Source organism: Erpetoichthys calabaricus, chromosome 3 (assembly GCF_900747795.2).
Source record: "Erpetoichthys calabaricus chromosome 3, fErpCal1.3, whole genome shotgun sequence".
NCBI classification, from domain to species: Eukaryota; Metazoa; Chordata; class Cladistia; order Polypteriformes; family Polypteridae; genus Erpetoichthys; species Erpetoichthys calabaricus.
Genome location: NC_041396.2, coordinates 143,933,445 through 143,955,752, shown reverse-complemented (window position 1 = coordinate 143,955,752; position 22,308 = coordinate 143,933,445). Strand labels below are relative to the sequence as shown.

Genomic DNA, 22,308 nt, shown 5'->3' with positions numbered 1-22,308 from the left:
CCTGCAGATAAGACATGCCTGCTGTCTGAGGAAGACTGACTCCTGCTTAGACAAACACAATAAAGACTGTCAGAGCTTTTCACTGGGACTCTGATGCTGTTTTCAGCCCACTTCCATTTCCATTTATTTGCTTAGTGGATGACTTTATCCAAAGCAATCTACAAAAGAGGTCAATATAATTGAGTAACATCAGTGTGGGGACTGTTTGGGAACAAGTGTTACAGGACAAGGGCGCAAAATTGATTTCTGCAAGTGAAACGCTCAAAACAAAATGTAAGCTAGTTAGAATACCCAGATTTACAAAACATAACTGCTAATATCACTTAAAAATTCACTAAGCAAGTGAATCATCAAAGACTTCTTGAAAACATTGAGGGAGTCAGAGGTTTGAATAGAGGTGGGCAGCTCATTCTGCCAGCTCTGGACTGAGATTTGATATCACTCAGAGGTGGCATTACCAGACGCTGTTCATCAGCAGATCTGAGTGGTCGAGAAGGAGCACAGGACCTCATAAGTGTTTCTATTTGTATAGGTGAACCCATTGACTACTCTGTAGGTAACCATCATGGATCTGAACTTAATAAATGCTGCTACAGGAAACCAGTGGAGTTTCCTCTGCTGTGTGTATTTGTTTTTGTATGCCGTCATTAAACAAATAAGTTAAAATGCACACTTTTTTCTGTAGTACTATATTTTTCTCCTTAAGCCTGGGGATATGTTGGAAAGGTATTGGCTTCAGCAAGCCTACAGTTGTTAAAATAGGCAGGATACAAGTTAGTTAGATGAATATGGGTTTTTCCATATTGACATCATATTATTATGATCCAACAATGGCTAAAAGGCAGTGTTTTTTACCAAATAACTAAACTCCTTGCATTCATTAATTGATTCATTCATTTTTTTAACCACACAGAAAGCTAATACCCGGAAGCCTAAGGTTCAAGGCAGGAATCAACTCTCAACAGGGCCTCCTTCCATCACAGGGCACAATCACGGCCACTCTCACAGTCACCCATCTTTAAGATGTGGGAAGAAAACCAACACAGGCACTGGAAGAAACAGCAAAAACTCACCTAGGTTGGTATACAAATTTAGAACTCCATAGGTGTGAGGCATTGCCACCCTATACTATAATATAGTACCATCCTGACCCAAATACCTGACGAGAAAAGAGCAGGTATTTGGGATTTGTTGAGTCCTTAACAGAATTTTTATAGTGGTTTGCAGGGTGGTACGGTAGTTCAATAAGCAACATTTCTGTCTCACAACTGCAGATTTCTTGATGCAAATCCTGGCCCAGTTTCTGTCAGTTTTCCCTTGGCAGTCTGTGTTTCTCTCACACCCCCAAAGACCTGATTTTCATCTCATCTAATTTTAGTCCCTGTGCTGTGCCCAGTTAGGCACTATAGATTCCATTGCCCTGTAACAATGCAGTGGAATAAAAAGATTTGGAAAAGGGATGGCTGGACTATAGTTTATTTTACAACACAGTTCTAAATTACAGACATAATTACCAGATTGACTGGTGCTTCTAAATTGAGCCAGTGTGAGTGTGGGTGAAGATGCCCTGTAAATGAAATAGCACCATGGTTATTGGCATTACTGCATGTTGCTGGGATAAGAGCTGCTTCTCTGGAACCATGCATTTGGTTAAGTGGGTTCAGGAAATGGGCTGAAAAAAGAAATGTCATTTATATATAACAACACACATAAAAAGTGAATCAAACTCTTTGTTTACTTCTTGAGCCTCTCTCACACAATACATAGGCCTTTTTTGTTTGAACATAACCAGAGGTGCCTGACATCACTAACAGATTGCATTACACATATAACATATATTTAGTTTCAAATAATATTATCTTGATTTTCAGAAAGTTTCCCACATAAGAATTAAGGGATCAAACTAAAACAAGTGGGAGTTGAAAATAGTGTAGAAATGAGTGCAAAATTGGCTTAAATGTCAGGAACAAAGGCTTATTGGTGTGAGAAACATTTTCAGAATCAGATGATGTTCAAAGCAGTGTCCCTGAGATATTAGTGCTGGTGTTACAATTCAGTCATATAAATTCGTTCCTGCGTTGAATACATTTTATTTTAGTTTCTTTTGGACTGTTTTAGTCATCAGGGATTCTCCCTGTTTAATTAGTTTTGTCATTGTCTCTGATCAAATGTTATTCATTTTTATGTTTATGTTTTCATTCTACTGCAACACCACTTTCTTTGTACATAAGTGCAGCCATTTTGCAGTCTCCTTGTCACAAAGTGAAATTTAGTTTTTTGGACGCGTAGTTGCCACCAACACATATTCCTCATCAGTCATGTTTATGGAAAAACTCAAGTACTTTAATTGTGATTTAGGTGTACAGTTAGAGCGGATAGAGATGCAAGTACCTGTGGTAAGCACAAAGGAGGAGGACTCGCTCTCTATGTTAATACACGGTGGTGTCACTCTGGACATGTTAACGTCAAAATCTCCACTTGCTGCAGGGATATCGAACTGTTGGCCGTAAGTTTACGTCCCTACTATTTGCCCAGAGAGTTTGGACATGTCATTGTTGTTATTGTATACATTCCTCCTCGGGCAGACGTGGAGTCAGCGAGTGACATCATCCATTCCGCTGTTGCTAAGTTACAAACGCAGCACCCTGAGGCGCTTGTGCTAATCGCTGGAGACTTTAACCATGTGACGCTGGACAAAACATTGCCTGCATTCTCCCAGTATGTGGACTGTAACACCCGGGGAAATAAGACTATTGATTTACTGTATGCAAACGTTAAAGACGCATACAGCGCCACCCCCGCTGCCTGCGCTTGGGAAAGGAGATCATAACCTGGTTCAGCTTCAGCCTCACTATAAACCAAAAGTTAGAGTCCTACCTGTAACCACACGATCATTCAGGAAGTGGACCCCGGAGGCTGAGAATACTCTGAGAGAACTTTTTGGAACTACAGACTGGGATATCCTGCAGGGATCTCATAATGAGAACATTGAGGAAGTTGTTGACTGCACTACTGACTACATCAACTTCTGTATGGACATTGTAGTTCCAGTAAGAACAGTACGCTGCTATGCTAACAACAAGCCATGGATTACAAGTGACATCAAGGGCCTTTTGAATCAGAAGAAAAGGGCTTTTAAAGACGGTGATCAGCATGAGCTCAAGCGCGTGCAGAAGGAACTCCGAGTCCAACTCAGGGCGGCGAAGGAGCAGTACAGGAGAAAGCTGGAGCAGAAGTTGCAGAATAACAGCATGAAGGAAGTGTGGGATGGGATGAAGATCATCACTGGCTGCAGCTCGAAGCGGGGTACCACCATTGAGAGAGACGTGAAGAGAGCAAACCAAATGAACAACTTTTTTAACAGGTTTGACCACCCTAACCCACTCTCACTCTCACCTCGGAGTACTGCACCCTCCACACATCCTTCTGCTGATACCAGCATAGGAAAGACATCCCCACCCATAATAACAACAGCGCAAGTGAGCAGAGAGCTGAGGAGACTTCGTGCCAGCAAAGCAGCGGGTCCAGATGGAGTATCGCCACGACTGCTGAAGGTCTGTGCATCGGAGCTGGGGGGTCCTCTACAGCGCATCTTCAACCTGAGCCTGGAACAGGGGAGAGTCCCGAGGCTTTGGAAAACATCTTGTATCACCCCAGTCCCAAAGGTATCACGTCCTAGTGAGCTGAATGACTTTCGGCCTGTTGCTCTGACATCACATGTGATGAAGACCATGGAGAGGCTGCTGCTTCACCACCTTAGGCCACAGGTTCAACACGCCCTTGACCCTCTGCAGTTTGCATATCAGGAGAAGGTGGGAGCGGAAGATGCCATCATCTATATGCTACACCGATCCCTCTCTCACTTGGACAGAGGCAGTGGTGCTGTAAGAATTATGTTTCTAGACTTCTCTAGCGCCTTCAACACAATCCAACCTCTGCTCCTTAGGGACAAGCTGACAGAGATGGGATTAGATTCATACCTAGTGGCATGGATCGTGGACTAACTTAAAGACAGACCTCAGTATGTGCGTCTTGGGAACTGCACGTCTGACATTGTGGTCAGCAACACAGGAGCGCCACAAGGGACTGTACTTTCTCCGGTCCTGTTCAGCCTATATACATCGGACTTCCAATACAACTCGGAGTCCTGCCATGTGCAAAAGTTCGCTGATGACACTGCTATCGTGGGCTGTATCAGGAATGGGCTGGAGGAGGAGTATAGGGACCTAATCAATGACTTTGTTAAATGGTCCGACTCAAACCACCTACACCTGAACACCAGCAAAACCAAGGAGCTGGTGGTGGATTTTAGGAGGCCCAGACCCCTCATAGACCCAGTGATCATCAAAGGTGACTGTGTGCAGATGGTGCAGACCTATAAATATCTGGGAGTGCAGCTGGATGATAAATTAGACTGGACTGCCAATACTGATGCGCTGTGCAAGAAAGGACAAAGCCGGTTATACTTCCTTAGAAGGCTGTCTTCCTTCAACATCTGCAATAAGATGCTGCAGATGTTCTATCAAACAGTTGTGGCGAGCGCCCTCTTCTACGCAGTGGTGTGCTGGGGAGGCAGCATTAAGAGGAAAGACGCCTCACGCCTGGACAAACTGGTGAGGAAGGCAGGCTCTATTGTTGGCATGGAGCTGGACAGTTTAACATCTGTGGCAGAGCGAAGGGCGCTCAGCAGGCTCCTATCAATTATGGAGAATCCACTGCATCCACTAAATAATGTCATCTCCAGACAGAAGAGCAGCTTCAGCGACAGACTGCTGTCACTGTCCTGCTCCACAGACAGATTGAGGAGATCGTTCCTCCCCCAAACTATGCGACTCTTTAATTCCACCAGGGGGGGTAAACGTTAATATTTAACATTATACATAGTTATTGTCTGTTTTTTTCACCTGTATTATTATCATTCTTTAATTTAATATTATTTATTGTATCAGTATGCTGCTGCTGAAGAATGTGAATTTCCCATTGGGATTAATAAAGTATCTATCTATCTATCTATCTATCTATCTATCTATCTATCTATCTATCTTTAGGATAAAAAAAACTTTAGCAGCTCTATTTGAGTCTTACTTTTGGTTAACATTTTTGGTTTTGTGTACGATCTACAAGTTTTTCCTGGTTTCTAATTTTACAGTTGATTTTCTGGTCTGTTTGATCTCTTTGGGCTGCACAGTTCCCTTAAAGGTGGTACATCTGGCACCACTACTGTTTTTAATACATATACTGTAAATGATTTGAATAACAATATATAATAGTCAGGTTAAGTTGGTTAGGTGGAATATCAGATAATTCGGAATTTTCCATATCATTATAATAAGACCTGGACAGCATATAGGCTTGAGCAGGTGAAATTTAACTTAAGTATGTAATGGTTGTCATGCGTATGTGGGGGATGTCATTGGCAGTTTGTACCTTTCCCTAGTCCTGATAATGGTGGAATCGCAGAATGCGTAATGCCGGCCAATGGTTCATGGGGAAGGGAGCACCTGGCTCAGAGGGCCAAATAAACTGTAAGGGGAAGAGCCGACCATACTTAAAGCCATGGCGGAAGAAAGATGATGAAGAAGGGAAGAGAGCACCAAATTACGAAGAAAAGTCGGACTCCAAAAAGCAAGAGGGAAAGATACACTACCCACTGAAAGAAGTCAGGTGAACCTTGGTTCATTTTAGGAAGAATCGTTTTCATTGTCTTCTGGGTTTGGTGAAATTATTTGCGACAGGACCTGATGGGCTAGCGTAAGTGACTGTGTATTATTACATTTCTCAAGACATGTGGTACAGCTCAGCACATCCTTCACAATAATAGATTGTAAATGATCATGCATAACTGTGGATATTTAAAGGACGCTTGTTTTCATTAATTCTTTTCTCATAATTGTTATTTGTCTATTACTGGTGTATTTTGTTGTTTGTTTTGTTTTGTGATTCATGTGGGAGGGGAAGCACTGCAACACAGTACTATGTAAACTGGGGATTTGTTTGTTTCATACATTTTCTTATTTACTGTATAATAACAATTCTTGTCTAAGTCAACATTTGCTTTCCCTGGTGTGCTTCTGTAGTTATGGAGGTTGCGCCATGGATTATTTATTTATTTATTTGTTCTCTTTATTGCCGCTCTAGGTTGGCAAGGTATATGATAATCGTGCCGACTCAGGGAGTAGTACAAGTAAACATAAAGTATTACACCCAGGAAGTACAAATGTTAGAATCAAATATACAATGGGAGGTCTTAAACATGAAAGTACCCCTTATGAGAAGGACATAAGAGTCCTAATGGACTCATCACTATCGACATCGGGTTAGTTTACAGAGTCATTAACAAGGCTAATAGGATGTTAGGTTATATACAGTATATCACTATGTGTGGAGCACAAGTCAAATGATGTTATGTCTAAGTTATTTAACACACTAGTTAGGTCTTATCTGGCATGCTGTGTGGAGGTTTGACCTCCATAATATAAAAAAGACATAGCAGCAGTAGAGAAAGTCAATAAAAGAGCAATCAAGCTGATTCAGGACAGTGAAATATTAGCCATCAGAACAAATTGAAGAAGCTGAACCTTTTCCATTTAAGTAAATAAAGATTAGGAAGTCACATGACTGAAGTGTTTAAAGTTATGAAAAGAATTAGAACAGTAGATCTCAGTTGTTCTTTTAAAATGAAGACTTCAACAAAAATATGTGGACACAGATGGAAACTAGTCAAGGGTAGATTTCACACTATGATTGATGGGATTGGTTCCAGCTTATCTATCTATCTATCTATCTATCTATCTATCTATCTATCTATCTATCTATCTATCTAGAGGTGGCCCCTCAGCAATGATGTTGCACAAGGTTCAAAACCATAAAAGAAATATACACAATACTTACAAGCTAAATAAAGAATGTGATATCAAAGAAACACATTATTTGACATGAAGTCAAAACAAAATCTACAGCATAATTAATAACAGAAGAAGACAGCTTAAAATCAGTAAATATGTTAAACTATCCATCCATCCATCCATTTTCCAACCCGCTGAATCCGAACACAGGGTCACGGGGGTCTGCTGGAGCCAATCCCAGCCAACACAGGGCACAAGGCAGGGAACCAATCCTGGGCAGGGTGCCAACCCACCGCAGGACACACACAAACACACCCACACACCAGGGCCAATTTAGAATCGCCAATCCACCTAACCTGCATGTCTTTGGACTGTGGGAGGAAACCGGAGCGCCCGGAGGAAACCCACGCAGACACGGGGAGAACATGCAAACTCCACGCAGGGAGGACCCGGGAATCGAACCCAGGTCCCCAGGTGTCCCAACTGCGAGGCAGCAGCGCTACCCACTGCGCCACCGTGCCGCCCTATGTTAAACTAAATGATATTAAATATTAAATAAGTAAGAAATAAACCCTTAATAACCTGAACCACAATACACATGTAGGTGAAATAAGTGACCATGTAGGGTGGGAGACAATAACCTAAAAATGGTTAGCTGATAAAAAAATGACTACTGTTTACAGCTTAATTATAATTGATATATGATTTTAAAAAGCATCTATATATCTGTCCCAAGTAGATAAGTATCTTGAGACCTTGTTCATGATTACAGACAGAGGTGATCAAAAGTTTGGCTTACAGACCAGTCCAGCAGCAACAGTCCTGAGGTGAAGCTGTACCAGCCAACTTACAGTACCAGTTAGTCTACATCAATCCTGCTCTGCAGTCTGGTTATAGAACCAATGAATGAGATCACAAGATCAATCAGATGACATGAGGTCCCTGTACAGTGCTTCTTCCTGGATTGGGCATGTTGTTTAGATGTGTATTCCACAGAAGTATGCCAGGCAATAACTACTAGGGGAACGCCCAGCAAACAACGTAGGACATGCTGGATGAATCAAATCCTGGGACTGCTGCTAGAGGAGTTGCTGTTGCCGAGGATTAGGCAGAGTGGTCTGCCCAGCAAGGCTGGTTGTCACCTGTGAAGGAAGTAACCAATTAAGAGATCACATTCAAGAAAATAAACCACTATGAAACATAATGAAAGGTAGTGCATGCAATGATTTGTGTAATCCAAGATTAATTGTGCAGTAAGTGTCTTTTTATATTTCTAGTGGTCTAAATCTACATGTGGGCTTTAACCCTTGTAACCCAAAGGTGGGCCAGTAATTTTAATGATAAATAAAGGGATAGATTTGAAAAATGAGAGATAAATAAACCTGCACTGCTGGTCATTTCTGAACCTACAGGCTGTGAGGTAAAATATTTATCTTATTAACTGAAATGTTCTCTTAACAATAAGAACAGCTTTCTGATTATTAAAGTGGTGTGATTGAAAACTTGCAGCCACTGTGGCTCTCAAGGGGTTGAGTTTGAAACCTTTGGTGCTTTTATTTTATGCACACAGTGTCTTAAAAAGCTGCTGATTGTTTTTCTTTCTTTCTTGCCTTTTTCCCGTTCCTGCCACTGCCTCTCCTGCTGCTTTATTTTACAACAGGGTTATGCATGGTATTCTATTTCTATTTCCAGTCTATGCACCCAGGGATTGTGATTGCTTTTGTCTTGGGGCAAAGCCAAATAACAGAAAGAATTAGTAGGAAGAAATGCATATACAGAATGAATATATATATATATATATATATATATATATATATATATATATATATATATATATATATATATATATATATATGGTATATAGTATAAACATACACACACACACACGCACACACACACACACACACACACACACACACACATATATATATATATATATATAAGGTAAGTAAAAAGGAATGAAATCTGAATAAAGAATAATAAAATAAACCGCCTCCACTGATATTCTTCTTCGGTAGCATGAATAAAGGAGGCATGCCAGGGAATGTCATATCCTTATTCAAACCAACTACCTTTTACATTATTCATTCCTTAAATGGTGACCTGATTGTGACTGGCACTACTGCCTAAAATAAATGAAGAAAGGACTGCCAGAAGGAAGTAGACTAACGACCATTTTTCTCAGTGGCAGGGCTTTACTGCAAAATGAGCCTATGGTGTCTTCACTCTGGAAGCTGGTTTTATAAACTCTACTTGGTATTATGCTTTTCTGTCACCAGGCCTAAACCCCCTATTGTGTCAGAGTAGTGTAGCCTAGTAATTTATAGCTGCTGATACTAGGACTATGCCCTCCGAGAGGCCTCCTTCATCATCTCCTGCCGATATCCCTGATATAAACATGGCAGGTTCCAAGCTGTTTCCTGAAAATTACAGCCCTTATGGGCCAATGCCTTAATTTTTTTCATGTGTAAGCACTTTTAATGTATGGCACATTTGTTCTAAAATTACACCTGCTTGTTTTCCATGTGAAGTACCATAATTAGTCAAGAGTTTGCTTTTTAACTCCAGCTTTCCATTACCAGACCTGCTTTTGGGGTACTCTGTCACTGAATAAACAAGTTTTCCCATCTTGGCAATCGTAGCACAAGCTATCAAATGTTACCTATCGCTGAGCCAAGAGCACCGTTAAATTCCTATACGATATGCTGAAGCAGAATGAGTGCCGACAGAACGGAACATTATCCTCATTTACCGTGCTTCCATGAAAATCTTTTTATTTTTAAAAGAGGCCTTTTATCCTGGAAGTAGTCCACCCCACCTTTGCATACCCAGAGGATCAAATTAGAGAGAAAAACTGTGTGCTCTGAGGGTCTGCCAAACGATTCTGGACCTTTTTTAAAAGCACATATCCGTCATTATTCTGCTTTCCTCTGTGCCTTGACTTTTGTAATCTGCAGTATGAATCGTGCAGCACAGCACAGAGTTCCTCAGCCTGTTGAGTGTCAGTACTAAACAGGTAAAAATTATTTTTGTACATGTTCACTTACCAAATGTTTAATACCAAAGTATATCAATCTGTGTTGGACTCAGAGCAATTCAAAGTAGACGTTTGTAGTGAGAGTTTAATGAACGAAAATCCATGCATTCTTTGGTTCTTTTTTGACAATGAAAGCAGCTATTTATGGGATGCCAGTCCACTGCACAGCACACTCATGCATACACCTATACTCAAGTATACCAGGCCAATTAGAATTGTCACTCAACCTTTGAGAAAATGGAGGATAAAGAAGTACATGGAGAAAGCTCGTCTAAGCCCCACATTGAGAGTGACATGGCTGAGAACTGAGCCCAAGTTTCTAAAGATGTGAAACTGCGCTATCCAGCAAGCAAGCAAATTGCATTGTTTTATTACAGTGCATTTCAGTAGTGAATATTATTTTAAGTACAGATGCATAGTACAATTGTTTACATAATTTTTTTACAGCTGAATATATGAGAAAGAATGACTGAACTGAAACCTTTGTGGTTTACAGGTCTCCGTCATAGACACTAGGCCACAGTATAGTTATGAATATTATCATAACATATGAATAAATAAAGCTAAGGTATTTTTTAACATATTGTACCCTTCACAGACCCTTGAAAACATTTATACATATACAGTACAGTACAGTTTATGCTCAATATATATACATTAATCAATTATTTGTCCAACATGGTGCTGTTACCCCAGAAGAAACGGGGGAATGACAGGAGCCAGCGTTAGAATGGGTGATGTTCCACCTTAAGAAGCTGCTATACTCACTCAGAGAGGGCAAATTTATTGTCACTAATTAATGTATAATATACATCTTTGGATTACACGAGGCAAATCAGAGCCTTAGCCAGGATGTACAGTACTTATATAGTATATACATACAGGGCTGATTTAACGTATGGGCACAATGGTCACTAGCTGAGGGCTTCAGGAGCATAGGCGCCCATCAATGTTTCTGATGCCTATGTATGTTTCTGTTTTGCTATCAAAACAGCGGCCCAGCACACTACTTTGCCTGGGGGCCTGTTTATATATGAAAAATGGTTAAAGGTTATTTCCGTGCTAAATGGAAAAGAACTCTAAAGACACGATGTTTTGGCTGTATAGCCTTCATCAGGTCTGCAACTGAAAAAGAGCAGATGAAAAGAGAAAAGGTGAGCAAAGGCAAGAAAAAGCTGCCACTAGGGAAGTTGAAGAGAAAGATGATGAAGTTAGTTGGTCATTAAGACCTGAAAGAAATATGTGATCCCAGGCTGAGGTTAGATTCTTTAGTTTTTCTTTGAAAATAATCTTGTGAAAGAAATCCTGTGAAAGAACACAAATAGAAAGATCAACGTGGCTATGAACAAGAGATATGAAAAGTTGTCCGATAAGCTTTGTAAAGTCTTTGCTCTTAACAGCTCAAACATGCTCCCTGAAATAGCCTGCTAGGCATTTCCCTGTTTCACCTATGTAGATGACTGAATACTGCCTACAAGAAATGTAACTAAGATTTTTTGACTGGCAACAGGTCCGTTGTTTAATATTGAGTTTACGAGAAAGGCCAGATACAAGGGTACTGTTGGTGATATATTTCCAAGTAACACATCAGCTCTGAAGTGAGTTGTGCACAAGAAGTTTTCATTGGATAGGTGGTCAATGGAAGGAGATGAAGAGAGGGCTAGGAAAAGAGTCTCCTGTGGAAAGATCAGCCTACAAAATTATGAAATTTTGTTTGATGACCTGTGGGAGAGAGAGTGTTAGGGTTTAATAGGGGGGTTTCATTTCATTGTTTGAGTTCCTCTTATAGTGCACATTACAAGGTCTAATCCTAGATTGTTTGATGGTCCTGTCCACAGTATGAGAAGGGTATCATAGATTAATGAAGAAAATCCTCATTCTGAGTGCTTCATTACAGAAGCCATCCTCATCTCTCCAGAGACGGTGGAATCTAAAGAACTGTGAAAGAGATAGAGAGTTTTTAGTATGCCATAGACGAAGAGAAGAAGATGTAAAGAAGAAAAGTGTATGAATCAGTTGGCTTGCAATAGACAGTGATTTTAAATATGACCCATGGGTTGACAGGGAAAAACTTGGGTGTTGGTAGCAGAATTGTCAATCCAGCCACCATAAAAAACCTCACACTGGCTCCATTCCATCTGAATTAGTGTGGTGCTGAGGTGTCACCCATTGCATGGCTGCACTCGGGTCCTAATCTGGGATCCTGAGTTGGTTCGTCATGTGGTGGGTGTGGCAATGTGCTGTATCAGTGCATGCTCCTAACCTCATTCTCTCTCTGTCTCTCATGGGTTGGCACTGTGTCCTAATGGCTCTCTCTCTTCATCCCTCTGCAGACATCACTTCTGATGTCTTTCCACCAGGACCCACCTCTGCCTGAGAGAAGGGCCCAAAACTGGATGCTCTTCCATCTTGGAATAGTTCAGACTTGAACTTGCGTCTGTAGAGACAACTATGCTGCTTCCAGATATGCCAGTTGTCTGGTTTTGTCCCCCACAAACTCTTTATCATTGTCCTCTCTTTCTGTTACAATATATAAAAGCTGAAGTTTATGTGCAGATGTGTGGTATGTGTTGATGGCCTGCTCATATCCAAAAGAAAGGAGGAGAGTAAAGCAACCTATAGACCTGCTTGTGAATCCTTGAAAAATGTCTTTATACTTGATTGATCAACTTTTGGAAAAAGAGTTGTCCCAACTAAATAAAATAAGCTGTTACATCTGGTGAAATTTGGGAATGACGTATGGTTAGGCAAGATATGTGTCCCACCATTCTCAGGACAATGTCATCTGCTGCCCTGAAAATGACACAGGCAAATGTCAGGAAACTCCACTATGGCATTGTGCTGTTCTGCTGTTTGTCTTCTTCATTTTATACAAGTTGCAACGAAATTCAAGGAACCATAAAAATATTACATTATAATTGAAATTTTGTTATAATGAATATGGGGAAAATGCGTAAACTACTTTGACCAAGGGTGTACTGCCGGGACATTGGAGCCCTACTTTGTCAGGCTTCTGCCTCACCCGGAAGTGCTTCTGGACCATGCTAACAGGCCATCAAAAGTTCTCCCTGGTGGAGGATAAAAAGAGCATGCTGTTACTACTCGAGGATCCAGAGTAGGAAGGGAGAGGGCGACATTTGCTGGAGAAGAAATTGAAGCATACTGAGATAGAAATAGAGAAAAGAACAGGAGAAGAAAGTAATTTATTGTGAATATTGTACTTTGTAACTGTGCTGAGAAGGTGGGAAATGAGGGAAGCATTTTACAAAGCCAAAATAAAAAAAATTATTGTACCGCACTTGTGTCCCACGTCTGTTTGTGTTGGGTTTGGGGAGCTGGTGTGCCCCCCGCAGGCCACACTGTACAAAAAAAACACAGATTCTTAAATTGCAAAAAATATTTTATTGCTTTGCACCCTCCTCCGTCATAACCTATCGTCTATGGGTGAGGAGCAAAAGCTTTAGATTCATCAAAAATTTCTATTTCCAGTTTTCAACAGATGTCAATGTTTTAGGGTCCCCTGATATTGAAAACATTAATATCTCAATGAAGGGTGTGTCTGACTGTGTGTGTGTCTGTGTGTGTGTCTGTGTCTGTGTGTCACAGTTTCTTGAGGATGGTCTAGAGCTAAAATGGGTGAACAGGAAAATAGCAAACTCGAAACTTAAACCTGTTATGGGGTGACGATGTGCTAATTAGTTTTTGAGCCTAATCATGCAAGAGAAAGAGGCACTCTAGAGGAACACTCTAATGCAGTAATTCTTCAATTAATTATGACATCTTCTCATCAATTGCTATCGTAATGATCTATTTTATGAAGTTCAGCATCAGAGCAGTAAATAATTACTGAAATGTTATAGAATAGTTTGGGTAACTTGGTTCTTGGGACACCAAGTCTATTGACGCTCACATCTGAATTTTTTGAAAATGAGACATTGGATGTGACTTTTTTTTTTATAAAAATACAGATATGAATATAGAACAGTAAGTATCTGCAAATCACAAAACTACCTACGCGGATATTCAGTGAAGCACTGACTCAGAATTTGACTATGTGTATGATGTTGAGTCTACACTCTCACCTAGACTGCCCAACTTACTGTCACTTTCTTTTGGTCTAACAAGAAAAAGACAGTCTGTTGCAGGGTTCCCACGATTCAGCAAAAAGTGTATGCACTGCATTAAGTATTTTTTGTATCTGTTATGTTCGGTGGCCATTTTTGCTCGAAAAAACATTTGTTATACTGAAATTTATATTTTGTTAAAATTAAATCTGTCAAACATGATGTTGTATGAACATTTTTCCAGGTCCACAATAATAATTCTTTTTTCTGAAAATTTCTTTACTTTGATATTTGCTGTAATGGGATTTGGCCTGTATTTGGATGTATAAAATTGCATTAAAGAAGAAGTTTTCCTATTTATCTTCAGTTCCCCTCCATTCTTCCAAGTTCCTCTCCACTTCCTCTTTTCTGGTGCTACACAGCACATTGTCATCAGCAAAAAGTATAAACTTGGGGACTGGTCTTTTATCAAGATATCCACAACCAGAGCAATGAGGTAAGGACTTAAAGAAGATCCCTGGTGTAGACCTACTATAACTTAGATCTACTGTAATCTGTTACCCTTACACTGCTTTTAACCCAAGTCCTTACTACCTCACACATATCCTGGACAATCTTTGCATACTTCTCTGGTATTCCTACCCCTCTAATGCACCCCAAAACCTTTTAAATGTAGCCACCTTTGGGGGGGTAAACCAGCCCAACTTGGTGCCAGTTCCAAATCTGATAAATTCAGAGGGTTAGTGTCAGGAATTGCATCCAGCTGTAAAACCTAGCCAAAACACAATGTTGTAGTTAATCCAATGAGTTTCAGAACACTGACGATACACTATAACTAGTAAAATAACTATGTGAGAATGCAGACCTCTACTGAAAATTGTAATAATATATAGCACTTTCATTTAGGATTGTGAAGCACAGTGTGCCCATTAGGCAGTTGGGACATTTCCCAATAAGCTATACCCTTCCTCATATAGTGATGTTTCACCCAAAACTACACTAAGCACAGACCATATTCAGGACACCTCCCCTCTCCTTTACTGTCCTGGAATTAATAATGAGGTCTTTATTCTCAGACGAGGAATTAGAGACAGAATACCTGTGTTTCTATTCAATGTAATGTGAGCGTAATACCCTAAGTGAATCAAAGTCTGAAATACTATATGAACTATACAACATGGGCTATTGTAGCTGCAGCAGTTTTAAGATGATCTTCATTCTCTGTCCAGTTGAGACATTTCTTAGTTATAAAGATCCTCACCAGAGACAAACACACAGCAGCTTATGTCATTCTCAGAAGGAAAAGAAGACTCTCTCTAGGTTATTGTCTTTTTCATATCTCCTCTCTATTAGGCACACCCATTGTATGAGTGCTGATTCATGCCTCTTTGTTAGCCTTATTTTAAAGAAAATCATCCAGTAAATAATTAATATACAAATTCACCATTTAAATGATCAAATATTTTATCAAATAGAAAAGCAAACAAGCACTTGTTAAACCTTAACCATATCAAACAAGAATGTTAAAACTAAATTCCATTGTTAAAATCATGACCAAGTTAAACAATTCTAGTAATGTCAGCTGAGTATTTCAGTCTAAATAATAAAGTCCATGTAATGCCCCCTGTGGGCATGCCTCCATTATCAGAATGTCACAGAAGAAAATTAAACAAAATGCAGTTTCAAAATATGGAAATTTTTATCCATATATCAAGAATGTTATGTTCAACAGTACATTATGTTATATTACCTTACACTATGTTAGTTTTAATCAGAATGGCTGCACACTTGACAGCTCTAGGTCTGAAAAACAGGTCAGTGACACATTTAATTAAGGAAACTGTAAAAAAAAATAAACATTTTTTTTTTCTGACTGAAAGATATAGCTAACTATCATCTGCATATGAGTGAAAGCAGATATTATATTATTACATTTTCTAACTATTTTCCCAGCAGAAACACAAGAAGTGAAAACAGAAGAGGTCTGAGTACTGACCCTGATAACAATAATAATAATTCTTTACATTTATATGGTGTTTTTTTTAATATTCAAAGCGCTTTGCATAGAGAGTGGAGAGATACTTCAACCACCATTAATGTGTACCATCCATCTGGACAATATGATGGCAGACATTTTACATCAGTATGCTCATCACACATTAGCTGTTAAGTGATGAAGGGGTGAGAGATAGTTAGCCAGTTAGAAACAAGGGATATGTAGGGCAATTTAGCCTAGACATTAGGATACACCCTGATTTTCACAAAGGATGCCCAGGTATCTTTATTGACCACAGAGATTGAGGACCTCAGTTTTACATCACATGATCCCTGTTACTTCACAGGAGCATTGAGACCCTCTCACAGACCACATGATAAGTGCCCCCCATTGGCCTCTCCAACACCTCTTCCCATAGCAATCCAAGTTTTTCCTAGATGGTCTCCCATCCAAGTACTGGATAGGCCTGAACATGCTTAGCTTCAGCTGTTTTGGAATGCAAGTGCCCATCACTGCACTGGGATATTGGCATCCACAATAACACCACAGGTTAAGTGCCCTCTACTGGCTTCATCAACACCTCTTCCAGCAGCAACCCACACTTTTCCTTGATGGTCTCCCATCCAAGTACTGGATGGGCCTGAACAAGCTTAGCTTCTGCTGTTTTGGAGTGCATGTGTTATGGCTATTGGCTTTAAAGTGGTCCTTACAGAGGTCAATGGTGTCAAAGACTGCACTTTAATTCAATAGTTCAAAAACTGCAATATTTCCTTCATCAGTAGACTTTACATTTTCATCAGCAACACAAGTTAATACCATTTATGTAATATGATTGATGAAAAAAGTCAGACTCAAGCTGTATTGAGTAATGTGAGACTAAAGCTATGCAGTAACTACTGTACTGTTTTAGAAAAAAAAATATGTCTATGATTATTAAGTATATTTCAGAGTATCTCTTATGTTTTTATTAAGGGTCTGACACTTTCAGTGCATTAGGAACTCTGTTAGTCAATGAAGATCTAATGATAATTTTAAGAACGGTTGCTGCTGGAATAGTGACAGGGTTTTTCACCAGATTTGTTGGGATTTTGATAGTAGGTTTCAATCATTTCACAGCTTTAGGGCCTGGTAGCTAAAAACTCAACTTCCCACTGCCATTTTGTTCATTTTTGGAATCTTTAGTAGCCATGCATCTTAAGATCTTAAGGTGCACTTTGGTTTGTAGGTAATAAATTCAGATAAGTAAACAGGGTATTAGCCATTTAAGGCTTTATATGTAAGAAGGGAAACTTTGAAATCAGTCCTACGTTTAACTGGGAGCCAGACTTAACAACTGGAGTTATGTGGTTGCACTTTCTAGTTCTTTTAATGATTCTTGCATAATGTAAAATATAGTATATAGTGAAAATATTAGAAATATGCTTAGAAATGCTATCAGTTTTAACACCTTAATCTTTCAACCCACACAATCATTCTCTTTTATATGTTTTTTGGTATTGGCACATAATTCACTACAAATCATAACTAAGATTAATAACCAAAAATTTAAGGAGTTAATGTAGTGACATACATTAGGATTTGTGGCTTTGAGCAGTTTTTTAATAAATAAGTAAAGTGCTCAGTCAGAGGTGTGAGCGGTAGCATAGCAGAACAGTTCTGGGGTATTACTAAGTAACTGGCCAGTCTAGCATTCATGTGCAAACGTGTGTGGCAGCCAATTGCCTACTTAGCACTCTTGAGTTTGTGACCATAGCACTTGCACCTTAAGGAAGAATAAAACCAGCCTGGACAGGAAAAAAAAAGATTAAAAGGTTTAACAAAAAACAAAAGTAAAGAATGGCGGTTAAATGGAAAGAAACAAAGTAAGAAAGAGACAGGATAGAGACAAAGCTGCACTGTAAAAAATCAATGCTACTCCCAATTAAAAAATATTAAGTAACTGATTACAATGTGCTTTTTGAGTTTGCTCAACATTACGTTGACAAATCCTGCCAATTACAAAATTTGAGTTCACTGGATACAAGCTACACTATGCCAAACTAAGAAAATTAAATTAGCTCAAGTAGAAATAACTAATATGTAAAAACAGCACTAAGCCCATCTAACATAAATTTTAGGGCTTTGTCAATGTCATCTCTAATTGGCGCAACTAAAAAACCTATGCTGAATAAATGTAAGTAAATTTAGGCAAACTTCAAGGTAGTAATTCAAGAAATGAATATATTTATTTTTTGCAAACTCAAAAAGCACATTGTAATCAGTTACTTAAGAACTCTGACTTTATTGAGCAACATATTCTATTTTAACAAAAAAGAAAAAACAGCTTTTTTGAAAATAATGCAGCTTTATTTTCTTAGACATGGCATTACATTATTATTACAATGTGAAATATGAAAATCACTTATACAAATGTATTTATATTCAGTACGTTCAAATTTTGTCTTAATAACATTGTTATCATTACTAATAACCACAAGCCATGCCATCTCTGATGTTGTGGAATCTTAATTTGAAAAGTGTTACATCAATAATTCCAAAATTTTTGAACAGAACCTGCACAGGGTAAAGAGATTCTGTCATAACATTAACACTAAGGTGCAACTGAGAAAGAATTTCACACAAAGAAAAGTAGCTATCGCAATGTTAATCTAAAATCAAAAGACAAGCACATCCCATTCTGCAGATCTGAGACATATTTGCCTAACATTTATACAGCATATTTTTGAGTGACAATACTCTATGTGAGTATAAGTCTCCAATATTTAGAAACACCTTCTGTACTGTTTCAAAAGTATATTTAAGTTCTTTTGGGTACTGAATGTTTCGAGCATACAGAAGACCAACAAGTATGACAAATGCAGTTGTGAAGTCGACAAGCTCTTCAATTACTACTCGACCTTCTATTACCACAGCCACATTCATTGCCGCAGCTCCAGGATTGGTCTCATGGTGCCTCACAACCTCTAATATTCCTATCTTCATTTCATTTGTATATATTTGAAGGGAGTCTGTATCCTAAAAATATAGAACAATATAGTTAAAGTGTGAAAAAATAAACCATAGTTGACTCTTTTCCAAAGCCAAGTGAAAGGTTGTCTACCAACTTAACTTTCTAGTTTGTTAATCATTTAGTTTTACATTTCCAACAGAACTTACATGACATGTTGTTGATAACTTCTTGTATTCTCTTAAGTACAGAGGTAGTCCTTGTAGAACCGTTGCCCTCTTGTGTGTGGTAACATCCATAGTCTGAAAAGTACAGTAACAAGAATGATAGTCATAGAGGTAGAATATACAAAGAAATAATATTTGAACCGAATGACAATTTAAGAAAACTTTAAACAAAACAACTAAATATATTTGACATATTTTCTTTCTCATTACTGTACATATACAAAAATCCATCTTTGTTAAATGATCCAAATAATGAAAGGATTTTGCACTTCTGCAAATTATTTAAAATGTATGCACAGATCCAGACACACACAAAAAAAAATGCTATTAACCTGGGTAATTTAAATTGTCAATTTATAATAAACAGAATAGCTCAGGAATTTACTTTTATTTCTGGTAAAATATTGTTTGTGTAAATCTCACCATCAAATAAAACTGTAAATTAATACATTATGAATTTGTAGTCCATGACATTGGAGGGAATATGTGCAGTGCCAATGACTCAGATATAAACATATACAGTATAATTCACCTTGTTCTATAAAATCATTTTGCATACATTTGATAAGTATATGGGTTTGCCACATGCACCTTCATAAGCAAACAGTTTAACAGCCTTAATTACAACACTGCCCTGCACATACTACTTTAAGTTCATGCTTATGAATATAAAACAATTCTTTCCTGATCCTTATTACGTACCTGTTCATCTAGTAATTCTAAAAGTGATTTCAATTCATGTGCCGTCTTGCCTCCTTTTGCTCTGTACATTTTGATCAGAGCTGTCGAATACTTGTCCAAGGATGTCAGCGATGTTTCTTTCAATTGCACCTGGGTAATGCAATAATATTCTGTATATACCTGTAACAAAATTCAGGAATTAATAATGTACTTATTTTCAAGATACTAGCATCGCTACTCGACAATTAATTTATAAGATTAGATAAAACTCACCTGTTGCTCTATGAGAAGGCCTGGCCATCTCTGTTGGACTACAGAGACCAGCGGTTCATCCATGACAATCTCCTTTATTCTCAGGGAAAAAGTGAGGTCCTGAAAAAATATCATTTAACCCTTCAAGTATTTGCTGGGTAGCACTTTTTGACATGTGAAGAACAGTTTGCATACAAAAAAAGAGAGAAGCAAATTTGTGCTCAAATGCATCTCCTAAATCCTCATTGTAAGCAACACATCCACTACCTACATGATCATCCTCACCATCAATAAGAGGTCCACTATTGTCTGCAGCTGTGCTACTATCAGGACTGTCTTCTTGGCCTGCATGATTACTACTTAAAATGGATAGCCTGAAATCATGAAAAGACTGACCCTTATGCTTCCTAATTTTATGTACATTAAATGTGGTATATACATTGGTCTGAAAGTCACAGTTTACAAAAGGACATTTCACATATTCATAGTTTTTAGATGTTTTCTTATATGGCTGTAAAAGGTCTTCCCATCACAGATATCTTGAAATTTACAAAGTTCACAGCTCAAACAAGCCAAATCCTTGCTAACTTTTGAAAGGGTAGCATTGGGATGTATTCTGTTGAGATGTGTCCTTAACTCACCTGCAGTCCGGAATGAACAAATGCAGTCACTGTGAATGCAAGGAAACGATGAATATGGTCCACGCCAGTGCTTCAATCTATAATGTCTGAGAAGTGTGTCCTGAGCTGTAGTACAAAATGTACAGAGCTTGCAATGCATGAAGACCCTAAAAATCACAATAAAGAAATAAGAGCTGATTTGGATGGCCTTCAAAAGAGTTTGTATACCATAACACTGCATTAAATAGAATTAAAGTAGGTTCAGTAATTATATGAAATCATATCTTAATAATTCTATCACAAATGTCTAAGGTGGTACAGTATCTGAAAATGAACACAGTAAACTACACATCACGTTTACACCTGAGCAGTCGTGTGGTGCGACTTATATTTATTAACATATGTTTGTGAGGGTATATATTTTTTTCCTTGAAGGAGCTAAGAATTGTTGTTGAGGTCTGCTCAGTGTGTTAATTTTAGGTCCTTCCCCCTTTACCACTCGCTTTCTCCCTCTATGACGCACACCCCAATTTTCCTCTATAAAAGAAACAGCATAAATTGAATGTACACAAGAAAGAAAGGAGTACTCCAACCAGTAATCGTGCGTCTGCCTTTACAAGCTGTTATGCATATGCACCCCAGTGCCCGTAATAATTTACTAGAACATTCAGTTGAAAAAAAAGCGCCGTCACCACAGAAGCGTGCACGCCATCTTTTACTTTTTTTCGACTGTATGCAATTTTACGAAAAAAACGGTACTGAACAGAATATTGATGTCATTTTATTAATTTACCGTTTAAAAAACAAAATTATCTGACCGTTGTCGTACTCTCGTATTGCCCAATCCACTTGAATAAAGTGTAATCATCTGCGTTCAGTCTCTACTCTAAACTTTAGTATGGTGCCTCAAAAGCTCGAGTCGGTCACCGCAGCTACTACAGGAATTCAGACCTATAACTTTATGTGAAAAAAGTGTCCTGATGTCGGGTTTTGAGGTATAAAAACACAAGTTGTTATAGTGAAAAAAGGAAAGAGGGAAATATCGCAATTGCGTGGCTTTTGATAAAAACTTATAGCCACCACAGTAAGCACAACTGACCTTTCATTTTATAATTATTCATTTTTCAGATTCTGTTATAGTCACTAAAATCTTCCGTAATTAACGGACCCGCCGTCATTACAAGTTGCAAATAACACAAGCGAACATTAAACACATAAAAAACTTTTTTACGTTCGGCAGTTGGTTATAATCGATGGTCGTCGAAGTTAGTAAGGTTACTCGCGTGGTAACTGTTAATACTTCGTACCCCGATTTTTTATGGTTTTCAACAAAGGAAAGTCCTACTCTTGTAAATGTATGTACTTACCTTAAGTCGGGGCTCTCAAACGTTAGTAATTACAGATTGTGGAGTCGTGGATTCATGCACGTGTCCAAATCTCATAAATCGAGAATATTCTCGCAGGACATGCGCATTTCGCACAAGAAAAACTCGCACAAACAACAGATTATTAATTCTCACAATGATGATTTTTACATTTGAACCCAAAAGAAAAATAGAACTCACATCTGCGCCACACAATGAAGAAACGATTGTAAAGCCAAACATTTAACACAGAAATGCTGGAACAACAAACATTT

General features: G+C 38.6%; 1 protein-coding gene across 1 annotated transcript; it reads right to left on the bottom strand.

Moving 5' to 3' along the window:
• Nucleotides 1-18,167: 18,167 nt before the first annotated feature.
• LOC114649711 (uncharacterized) lies at nucleotides 18,168-20,933 on the bottom strand. Its single transcript, XM_028799159.2, has 5 exons — nucleotides 20,691-20,933; nucleotides 20,071-20,169; nucleotides 19,819-19,977; nucleotides 19,099-19,191; nucleotides 18,168-18,957 (listed from the first exon to the last, which is right to left on the bottom strand). The coding sequence occupies exons 2-5, from the start codon at nucleotides 20,131-20,133 to the stop codon at nucleotides 18,643-18,645; spliced, it is 630 nt and encodes a 209-aa protein (XP_028654992.1). The 5' UTR covers nucleotides 20,134-20,169; nucleotides 20,691-20,933; the 3' UTR covers nucleotides 18,168-18,642.
• Nucleotides 20,934-22,308: the final 1,375 nt, after the last annotated feature.